Source organism: Anabrus simplex, chromosome 2 (assembly GCF_040414725.1).
Source record: "Anabrus simplex isolate iqAnaSimp1 chromosome 2, ASM4041472v1, whole genome shotgun sequence".
NCBI classification, from domain to species: Eukaryota; Metazoa; Arthropoda; class Insecta; order Orthoptera; family Tettigoniidae; genus Anabrus; species Anabrus simplex.
In genome coordinates this window covers 171058034-171070256 of record NC_090266.1, presented here as the reverse complement: position 1 = coordinate 171070256, position 12223 = coordinate 171058034, and the positions used below count along the sequence as shown (strand labels likewise).

Sequence of the window (12223 nt, the reverse complement as noted above, 5' to 3'; positions counted from 1 at the left end):
TCAAGAGGACAAATTGGGGCAAATATTTGTTTATAGGAAGAGGAGTTAGGGATTGGAATAATTTACCAAGGGAGAGGTTCAATAAATTTCCAAATTCTTTGTAATTATTTAAGAAAAGACTAGTAAACGACAGATAGGCAATCTGCCACCTGGGTGACTGCCCTAAATGCAGGTCAGTGGTGACTGATTGATTGAAGAATGCTTCAATTATTACAATAGTAAGGCCTTGCAGAGAAGTTGTCTAACTTCACTGGAACAGTTTGTTTCAAAAGAATGGGTCAGTAGAGTACATTAAAAGAATTCTGTTAGATTAGGCCTGCTCATTTTATAAAGGAGAAAATTATGGTCATTCATTGTCGCTCTACATCCTTGATAGAAATTATACACTACAACTGCTCAAATACAATTAACTTTCCCTTATTTCTGTTTCTATTAATGTTGGCAATCGCTTCATCCCATGTAAGGCTTGAAATTGAAGAAACGTGAAATATTGCTAGGAAGAAATAAACACTCCTCATTGCATCTGGTTGTCTTCCTATTGTTATTCTGTAAATACAGTTCCCCATAATAAGCATATATTCACCATAAACTTTAATTTTAATAGCAGGTAGTCTTGTTACATAGTAGGCATAGTTAGCACAGTGGCTCAGCTGCTGACTCTGCACCCAGATGGTGGGGGTTTCAAAACCGTGTTGGAATTTTCACCTGGAAATCATATGGTGTCAGGAGGGCCATCTGGCCTCAAAATCCAAAATGAGCCAGAGTGGCTTCAGCAACCCCAGAAATATCCAAGATAAGCTGAAGAAAGTTCTAGGAAACCTGAATACTTGCCACCATGTGCAGTTTATAGTTTAAGCAGAACTCTTGGAGAAGTCCAACCTGCCTCTTGTTATTTTAGCTTTAAACGATAGTAAAGGGAACACTTGAGAGCATGCTGCATTTAAGGAAGGACCATGAGAGCCAAATGGTCACTTAAAGCTCCCTATTCACTTTTAGGGAAGAACTAAATACAACCCTAAATGTTTCAATGTATGAGTTAATTGTTATCTTCTTGCTTTCCCAGTCAGAGAGAAATAACTGAACTATATTTATTTTGTCAGGAATTAAAAACGTGTATATTGTGAAATGTGATCTCATGTTTGTTAGTTTCCTTGAGAGTGTCCATCTGCACCACAGTAACAGCATGAGGGGAATTTATATTTCCACCAATAAATTTTAATATTCTACTATTATATGAATACTGAGAGTATAATATATTTTTACTGTCATTTTATTATTTGAACTTTTACTAAACCCTTGTAGCAAGACATAATGTAGTGGGAAAGAGTTTTAACAATCTATTTCCATTTCTTTTCAGACTAAAGGTGCTGAAATTAATGATGTGCTTTTGAGCCTTCCTCCTATACTCGAGCATCTCAACGATGAACAAAGAACAGACATTGATGAGAAAGTGGATGCATTGCATTCTCATTGGCTTAACTTAAAGAACATACTAGAAAATCGCATTGACTTGGCAACATTATATGTTAAATTCCACACGCTTGCTGTGAATCTTGCAACTGAGTTTGATGCTATAGAAGAGGATTTGAGAACAAATCCTGATGGAATAAATGAAGACATTATGAGAGAAGTGGAACAGAAGTGGTTGCATATTCAACAATCTTATGCTCAGCTGTGTAACTTTGGAAAAAGCTTCATTGACGAATCATCAAAGGTAAGATAAAGTATTGGCAAAAATAGTTATGTTTATTAAAATTCTTAAAATAGGTTATTATATATTATTTGATACATGTTTGTGGCAGACTTGCTTGGCCATAACTATTTTCATATGCATATTGCTTGCTATAAAACATTGCATGCATGTTCACAATTTAATCTGCCTTCCTTCTTTCCCTGTGAGTAACATGAACAAAACGTTCTCTTGATCTCATTCCAAGCTGAATTTTGTTTTTACTTCTTACTTTTGTATATATCAAATAGAATAATTGTTACTGATTATGTTGATCTATTGGATAAATGCATTTTATTCAATGCCATTCTAGACATTTTCATTTTGAGTGAAATTTGCATCACTCAGTTATTCTCCTTTTTTCCCCCCTCCTTCAGAGGAAATACACAGTACTCTTCCTGTGATTAAATTTGTTCTCTTGGCAATCTAATGGATGCAATGATTAATTTAAATGCAGTTCTTCCCCCCAGACAGATTTAATGTTATTGTTGCAGTGATGAAATTATAGTGTCTGGTTAATGGTAGAGCAAGCAGAAGGGGCCATGAAGTTTCTCTGAAAAGGAAATGTAACATATTTTCTTTCAAAATCCTATAAGACTGGGTGAGTTGGCTATGCAGTTAGGGGCGTGCAGCTGTGAGCTTGCATCCGGGAGATAGTGGGTTCGAAGCCCAATGTCGGCAGCCCTGAAGATGGTTTTCTGTGGTTTCCCATTTTCACACCAGACAAATGCGGGGCTGTACCTTAATTAAGTCCACAGCCGTTTCCTTCCCATTCCTAGGCCTTTCCTGTCCCATCGTTGCTGTAAGACCTATCTGTATCGATGTGACGTAAAGCAAACGGCAAATCCTATAAGGTGTAGTTCAATGATTGACGTACTTTTGAGCCTTCCTCCTGTAGTCGAGCATCTCGACAATGAACCCCATTGAACTTGGGGTGAAAGTGAAGAACCGGTAATGCTTGCGGCCGGCACGTGGCACAGACATGACTTGCCACGTGGATGTGCTCTGTCAAGCAGAGGCTCCGCTTGTCTGTTGTGTGTAGCAGAGGAAGCCGGCAAACGACTCACATAATACACGCACATGCTTGCTTTCCCAAGACTGTTTACAACATGGCCACGTGTAGGTACTGTGCGAAGTTGTTAAGTCAATTACATAAAAGCCTTGGTTTGCAAGCATAATTCATTCTGTAAATGAGCTTGTAATCCAAAGCACTCATATGTCAAGGCAAATTTTCCCACAAGAAATAATTGAAACGCAGATGATTCATTCCAATACCTTAAAATATGACTTCCATTTCTGCATTTGACAGTTTCTGCTTAATCCAGGGTGGTTTACTTTATATTTTGTGGCCAAGTCAGGGGAGTGGGATAAAGATCATAGCTATAAATTATTGTTTATGAGACACACTGTGCAAAATTACATCAGCATAAGGGATGTCTAGTAACCAAAAAGCAGACAAACAAAATGTTGATGGAAAAGAAAGGAAATGCTTCCACAAGACAGTTAAGGACCATTTGCCAAGAAACTAAAATTTAAATACGACACACACAATGGCAATCCAATTAAAAATGTGAATGGTCATCTAGAAAGATTACGGAAGTGAGCAGACAGTCAGTGCCTCTAAAACAAAACTTACACCATACTTATCGGTTATTCCAAACTAGTTAGGTCAGTAGATATGATGGATAAGCCATATATTTTGCCAAATGAGTTGGCCACATGGTTTAGGTCATGTAACTGTGAACTTCTATTCAGGGGTTGATGGTTTCGAATCCTACTGTCGGTGGTTCCTGAAGATGGTTTCTCACAGTCTCCCATTTTCACACGAGGCAAAATCTGGGGCTGTACCTTAACCCTTGAAGTGACGGTCATTTACCCTGTAGTGACAGCAATATTTTACCGGTGTTGCAGACTCTTAGTAAAAATTGTGTCAAAAATCGTCGACATGTTATACATACTAAAACAGCACACCCTTTTATCGCCCAAAGTACAAGGAATAATATGATGATTATAATAAAGCAGTTATTTATCATCGAAAGAATGTAAGACCAAAAATATATTCCATTTGTTTATGTTATTTATTTTTGCAAAAGTTTTGCAATATATATGTTTATATTTAGGTAAATTTAAAAAATGACATATAAAAAAGGTGCACCAGTTCATAGTAAATAGTTACATACCGGTATATAGTTCATAATACTGTTCTTAGATGAACAAAATATACAATAATGTATACAACAATTGAATGCTACCACTTGTACATTTCACTCAGAGTCATTTGGGTGGGTCTTTCTTTTTACTCCACGATTGTCAGGCCTCCAGGAGTGCACTAGTTGATGGTAAAACCCCTGGTGAATACCATCGTTACATCCTGGACACCAGAATGTAGACTTCTTCTTCTTCTTCTTCTTCTTCTTCTTCTTCTTCTCCTTCTTCTCCTCCTCCTCTTGCAAGCACACACCACATAGGCGATTTTTACTGTGTGGCGGTTTTTTGCGAGCATTAGAGGGGCCTCCTTTATTACCTGTTGTCCTCACAACTGGAATTGGCAAATGCTCATATAGCAATTCACTAATTATACTGACCATGAAGTCTCGTCTTGCTAAAGGCTTATCAGTGTTTTTTATGTACAGGAGGTATGCACCACATAAGGCCATACCTAGGATATTTGAAAACATTTGCTTCCAGTACCTTCTGGTCAGTCTGGAACAAGTGGCATGGTAAATGCACTTATCTTTACCATCTACACCTCCCAATAAGAAATTGTAGTAGTGGTTTCAACCCTTGAACACTTGAACAGATCTGCCCTTCATTTCCCTTTCGGCTCCTTACAATTTTGTCCTCAGCGTGACGTTCAGTTGAGAGACAATAAACTGGTTTTCGTGTTTTCTTCTCTTTGTAAGCAACCAGTAGAATGTTGCCTTGCCTAAAGTAAACGGTTTGCTTAAAACAATCTGAGACAATCCCTCTGAAGATTTATTCACTGTTCCTGTGAGGTACGTATCCCTTTCAAGTAGTTTGTTAGCCAAGGGGATTTTTGTATACCAGTTATCCATGAATAAAATAACGGTACCCATTGTCTAATAGGTGGGTCCTCTCTAGAAAAGCTAAACCTATATTGATCAATTACGACAATATTTAGAGGCACAAACACAGAGCAGAACATTACTCCTGACAACATCAACAAGATTTCTCTCTAAGACTGACACAAAGTGTATCTCGTTAGCCAGCAATGCAGTCCGCCAGAAAAACCAAGGAAATGATTCAGTATTGCTGACTTCAAATTGATTTTTTTTTTTTTTTTTTTTGCTAGGGGCTTTACGTTGCACCGACACAGATAGGTCTTATGGCGACGATAGGATAGGAAAGGCCTAGGAGTTGGAAGGAAGCGGCCGTGGCCTTAATTAAGGTACAGCCCCAGCATTTGCCTGGTGTGAAAATGGGAAACCACGGAAAACCATCTTCAGGGCTGCCGATAGTGGGATTCGAACCTACTATCTCCCGGATGCAAGCTTACAGCCGCGCGCCTCTACGCGCACGGCCAGCTCGCCCGATGAAATTTATATCAGAAGGAAAACTGGCAACTAAATATAGCTGGTTCAGCTGAGATATACGTGTGTCCAGCCGCTGAGTATGTAGCAGCTGGCACAAGACAGCGGGATTATGATGCTACTTTGGCATCATTTTATATTCAATTAGTGCAACATGCTATTATACAAACTATTTCATGATAATGACCAAACATTTCTTCTTTGTTTGACTCATAATTAGCATATTTTGATAAATAATAATTCGATTAACGAAATAAAATAAAGAGCCTGTCAAAACGCCTGATATCAGGTGTTCCCACTGGGCAAAAGCATAAAACGCCTGATATCAGGCGTTTGCCACTTGGAGGGTTAATTAAGGACACTGCAACTATCTTTTCAGTCCTAACCCTTTCCCATTCTTGCGTCCCTAAAAACCTTTGATGTGTTAGAGCAATGTTAAACCACTAGCAAAAAGCAACAAAACCAAAAAACAAAAAGGAGACATAAATTCAATAACTGATTTGGTTATTTCAGTTGTACTGTTAATTGCCTGGAGGCTATTTATACAATTCCTAGTGTATGATGTTTTGGAGTACTGCTCTGTAGTATTAACAATCTTTCAGAAATGTATCGGATATAGTCATCCTCTCCACACACATGAAAGAGCACATTACACCCTACTTTATTCAACTATAGTGACTTAGTGACAGATACTAGCAATAACATTACTAACTAATGTAAAAATGTTCATGCCTGATGTAATAGGCTCATGCAATATCATGATGCTGAAATCCCACTATCAGGCAGTAAAGTGTAGTAAGTTGTTCATTTGTTGTACATCACACACAAATTATTTAGATTCCCTATATATATTCTTTTCATTTTCAAGGGCGCCTCCGTGGCTCAGGCGGCAGCGCACCGGCCTCTCACCGCTGGGTACCGTGGTTTAAATCCCGGTCACTCCATGTGAGATTTGTGCTGGAAAAAGCAGAGGCGGGACAGGTTTTTCTCTGGGTATTCCGGTTTTCCCTGTCATATTTCATTCCAGCAACATTCTCCAAAATCATTTCATTTCATCTTTCATTCATTAATCATTGCCCCAGAGGAGTGCGACAGGCTTCGGCAGCCGGAACAGTTCCTATCCTCGCCGCTAGATGGGGCTTCATTCCATTCCTGACCTGATCGAATGACTGGAAACAGGCTGTGGATGTTCATTTTCATTCTCTTCATTTTCAAAGGTTTCTGCTAGATGCAGGTTGTTCACTCTCTCCCTCTGTTTTTAAATATGGGTTTCAAGGACTTCACCCAGTTTTACTCCTGGATGCCCTTCCCAACGCAATATGGAGAGGTATATTTAATTATTACATTTTCTTTATGATAGTTTGCTGTGATCTGACTAAATGAAGAGGTGTGCATTTAAGACGGAACATAAATACCTAGTCTCCAGTTCAGAGGAGTTAACCAGATGCAGCTAAAATCCATGGCTCGGCCAGGAATTAAATGCAGGACGCTCTGGACTGAAGCTGCTATGCTAAACATTCACCTAAAAAGCTGGACCCATATAATTATGAAAATTCAGATAACTGGGGAATTGGAAGACTGACGTATTATAGCCGTCTGTAAATGACATTCAGCAATAATAGAAGCATATCATGAAGAACATGTAGGCTATTTTCTCGTACTATATTAATAATAAAAAATATTAAATACCACTTATTTTATATATCTCTCTTTAATATTTTTGTATCCAAGTTTAAATTTCAATTAATGTTTGTGAAATTTTCCTGGTTACTGGGGAAGTGGATTAGTTTATTACTGGGATCTCTTCACTTTCTTTACAGTATGATTCTGTAATCATCTTCATTACACACTTAGTAACTATAAACAAATAATTAATTTCAAATTTCCTGAATTAGTTCAATCCAAGCATTGAATTTCATGATTTCTAGTATTAGAACTTTCTTCAGAGTGTCTCACTCTTTTTGAGGTTACTGGTGCCTGTGACTCATTTTGAGTTTTAACTGAGGTTTTGAGGCTGGTTGCTCTTCTTGATGCCGTATAACTGGTGAAAACTCTTCCCTAACACCCACTGACATTTCAGCTTAAGCCATCTGAGTGGGAAGCCTGTAGAAACCACTGCACAAAGCATATCTCCATCATGATCTCTAGCATGATATCTAGGGTAACATATTCTAACTGAAAGCATAAGTTGAAAATCATAATTTTCGGTGCTAATTGTGTTCCTGATGTTAATGTCATGGATGATGCCTTTTAAGAACAAAAATTACTGTAGAGATGTTCCAGATATAAAGCACTTTCCTATGTGGCCTATTTGACATTGTCCTCTTATGTCATGAATTAGACCTGTCTCTCCTCCTTTGCATATCGTGAGATTAATTTTTGTGTGAATGGTTATGTTTACGAGTTTCTAAATTGAAGCTGTGGCATATTGCCAATATCTATTTCTTGCACAGGTCGGGGACCCATATCTAGATATTAAGCGAGCAAGCTTATGTGTGGAGACACTGTTGGAGCATTTTGGTAGTAGACAACTTGTGATCACCGACTCTTGGCAAACATGGCAGACTAGCATCACCATTGAACGAGAATTCAAAGTTTCGTGGGAAAGGAACATGACTGAAAGTGGAAAGGTGAGCAAGTGACATCTTATTTTAATGTTTTCAGCAGATAATAGAGTACTGTATCAGGCATATGTATTGACAGGTAAAGGAGATAATTTCTTGTATAGTAGTAAGAACATTATATTCCTAAATATGTAGTTAGATATTTAGTGTACATCATATCCCCTATGTTATATAATTAATTTGTATTTATGTAATTAGGATATATTCAATTCATATTTTGGAACAGCAGCTTATAAACAATAGGTCGCCATTTTTAATTTTGCTGTCACAGACTGTCAAATTGTTCGAAATGTATTGAAGGAATTTCCAGACATTATGTTTTGATAAATAAGCACTGTAAGATGATGCTATATGTTTGCACTTATGAAGCAGCTCAAAGAAATGAAATACTTAGTGTTTAATAATAACCTGTTTGTATTTTTCTTTTAATTGCATACATTATTATTATTATTATTATTATTATTATTATTATTATTATTATTATTATTATTATTATTATTATTATTATTATTATTATTATTATTATTATTATTATTATTATTATTATTATTATTTCAGTACAACTTGGTTAATTAAAATGTTTAAAGTTCAAATTCATGAATAATTTAAACTTTACTCATGGACCATTGACATTCCTATTCAACACAATACTAAAAATTTGTGTTTAATTCAAATATTATGTTGTTTAATTTGAAGTAAAAATACCATATTAGAACTGTCATATTTCAAAATAATGACATTTAAGGGTAATGAAACATTGGGTGGAAGAGAAAAGTAGTGTAGAAATTTGCTGGTGCTGGGAACAGAACTGTTAGTAGTTCAGTAGCTAGGTAGAGGTTCAAGTGCTTAGCTTTCTGAGGGTACATTCCTTGAAGAGTCTAGGTAGTTAACATTCAGTTTCAATAACTGGAAATATCTGCTCATTAGGCCTAAAGCCAGAACTCTATGTACAGTTGATTGACAGCTGTCAGCAGATGAAATGAGATGTTCTACTGGCTACTGAAGGCTTGAAAAGTGGAGTGTGGGGACTTTTGGTAAAAAAAAAATCCATCATTAATTGGACGACATATACTAAGCGATAATGACTAGACTTTACTACTGACACAAAACTAATAAGGAAATGTACAATGTTTTTCTTTACAGTAAAGTGCTTACAATATACAATACCATAGTACAGACAGTTTTGAATTTGAGATTCCGTTAAGTACAGTGTGTGATACTTTTTAACCCAAATTCGTTATTGACTCAATTTTTTTTTGGACCCATCATGTTCAATTTAATGAAGTCCTTCCATATTATTATTATTATTATTATTATTATTATTATTATTATTATTATTATTATTATTATTATTACCTCCTTAGCTAATGAGTTGCAAACCTTCTGAAAAGATGCAATTTAGGTAGGCCACTTACCAATTTCAACATACTGATTGTGATTCCATCTAGCAGTGAAGTACCGAGTGAGTTGGCTATGCAGTTTAGGGTCGCACAGATGTGAGCCGTCATTCGGGAGATAGTGGGTTCGAATCCCACTGTCGGCAGCCCTGAAGAAAACCCTTGATATATTAGTGCGATGTTAAACAAGTAGCAGTGAAGTGGAACTACACTGGGTGCTTCCACAAGCTTAACTTTAAAGAACGGAAGTCCAAAAACCGTAAAAGTGGTTAGTGGGACATAAAGCAAATAACATTATTATTCAATAACAGAAAGGAACAAACAAATGTAATTCTATTCATATATAGAAAGATAGGTAAATGAAAAGGAACACGCAATAGGATAAACATAGTGATAGGTAATTGTGGGAAGAGGGAGAAATAGGAAGGAAGCACAGAAGGACAAGGACTATCTCCACATGTTCATACACTGCCCTCTTCGACAAGTTCATTCCTGGTTTCCAGCTTCATCAGGATGATGGGCTTCAACACTCATTAAGGGACTATGCTGACAGATTTTCAGTCTTGATATGAGAAATGTAGGAAATTCAGAATGCTGGATAAACACAGATCAAAAGAAGAGACATCAAGACAAAGATGAATGCAAGTGTAAAATACTAGGAGCACTGGACAAACACAAAAGAAGAAGAGAAGAAGTGTTTAATATGTCAATAAGAGTGTCAGTCAGGTCTTTGTACACAGTGTCTCAGTAGTTGAAATGAATTGATACCAAAATGAGAAAGAGAAAATATGTTGCTGAATTTTCTTAGCGAGTTACTTTTCTGGAATACTTTTCTGGAAACCCCGATAATCTGCTGCTTCCATGAAAGAAGTTTGTTTGTGTTAACACTGAGATCTTTGACTGATTCATTGAAATCAATTGCTGAATTTTGTAGGTAGTTCTTTGGTAAAGTGAAGTTGTTTATGATTCTTGAACGGCGTGTGAGTGAGAAATGATTTTGGCTTGAGATTATTCTGTATTTTGTCTAATTTCATGTGTGTTACCCTCCTGATGAAACTAGGAAGCAGAAACAAGCTCGTCAGGGGCTGAGAAGAAATGGATGTAGAAGATCTGGGACTGATTAGGAGAGACACAATTCATTTGAAGATGGCAGTGTATGAAGTTGTGAAGATTGGCCTTTTCTTTCTGTTGCTCCCTCTTCCACACTGACCTGTTATTGTGTTTATCCTATTATGTGTGCCTTTTCATGTTTTTATCTCTCTATATATGCTTTGATTAAGTCTTAGTTTTGTTGACACAGAGTGTACCACCAGAGTTCCATAACATGGAGTGTCAAGCTTTTTCCCCACCATTCAAAAATCGACTACGTAAGCTGTAATTAAACTCACAAACTTGGGTTCATCTTGAAGAAACTTCAATTTCCTAGCCGTCTGTCCTAGTCTTCACAAGTATTTATTTCTCTGTTAACCAAAATTCAATTAAACAAATTTCTCAAAGCAAAAGTTTCCTCCCTAGAATCAGAACTTGAATTCTGTGCAACATTACAAACCAGCATTTATGGTTTGTGTTTTATTGTTTCTAAATGTTTTACAGTTCATCTTCCCAGCCAACCTCGGTATGTTTAAATAGTAGGTTATCTGTCCACCCCTGGCGTGTTGACCACAGGTAGCTGTGAATAGAAATGAATGTATGATAAGGCTGTATTGGCAATTCCCCTGCATTACATCAGTACCAGGAAAAAAGCAACATCATCTTGATCTGTTATTCATTGTGTGCTTACAGTATTGCCAGTGTAAATCACAGAGAAATGTGAAGTAAAGTGTCTACTGTACGTCTCAGTGAAAAAGTTTGAGTGATAAATGAAGTGGAGAAAGGTTAGAAAAAAGAGGAGGATATTGCATCCAAGTGTAGAATTCCTCCCAGCACACTATCTACAATACTCAAAGATAAAGACAACATTCACCTGATGGTAGATGAATCGCGAATTAAACCTCAGTGAAAGAGACTTAAAGTGTCGAGTTCTCCAGAGCTTGAAAGAAGCTATGAATCAGTCAGTGACCCATGTAAGAGACAAAAACATTCCAATCACCAGTTGCTTAGTTCATGAACAAGAAGAAAAAATTCACTGAAGAATAAGGTTATGAATAGGGCAGCTCTGGGTGCCTTGAAAAATTTAAACTTTGGGATGGAATTGTGCAAACGGTAATGTTGGGTGAAAGAACTGTAGTCAGTGAAGCGGACAATAAATGTTTTACCAGCCCTGTTAGAGAAGTGGGCTCCTTATGACACCTGACTAAGAAATGTCAGGGAAATTATACAAATGAATCAGAATGAAAATATATCAATAAGCATGGTTCATTCATCTGTATACTATTCTGGAAGGAAAATATGTTGTCATAAAAGTCAAAGTATTTTTGCCATTTAGCTAAAAAATTTTAACTTTCACTTCTCTACTTTTTGCCAGTAGTTACAAATTGTTCTTTAATTATATCTTACTTGTATGATGGTTCTAATGCAATGTATAGAATTCAATTCTAAAAAGTAAAACTTTTAAAGGTTGAAAAAACAAAGATATCCTTGTATTCTTATTTAACAAAAGTGCAAGTTTTAATACTTCTCTTGTAAATCATTTCTGTATTTAGAGGTGATTTTTGTGTTCTATTGGATTGTTATAGTTGATTCAGAAATGACAAGATTTCTTGTTTTCTTTTCCAGACCTTAGACTGGGTTTCAAAACTTGATGCCCAGCTATATCCAGTTTTGACTGGGGACAGTACATCTTCAAAGACTGTTTGCAGAGAAGTGGAAGAGAAGCTCCAGATTGTACTCCCTGAGTTAAAGAAAGCCCAGGCAGAAATTGAATTACGGGTAAAAACTGCTGAAAATTTGGCTTTGAAAGGTATGAAATTCTGTTTATCTCTG

General features: G+C 36.6%; 1 protein-coding gene across 2 annotated transcripts in view; it reads left to right on the top strand.

The window, feature by feature from the left end:
* LOC136863973 (titin) overlaps positions 1-12223 on the top strand; it is a 982878-nt gene that overhangs the window by 764893 nt on the left and 205762 nt on the right. For both annotated transcript variants that reach the window (XM_067140442.2, XM_067140441.2), the window contains 3 exons: positions 1358-1714; positions 7734-7910; positions 12017-12200. In XM_067140442.2, the coding sequence (XP_066996543.2) occupies positions 1358-1714; positions 7734-7910; positions 12017-12200 (718 nt within the window). The remainder of the gene's footprint in view (positions 1-1357; positions 1715-7733; positions 7911-12016; positions 12201-12223) is intronic.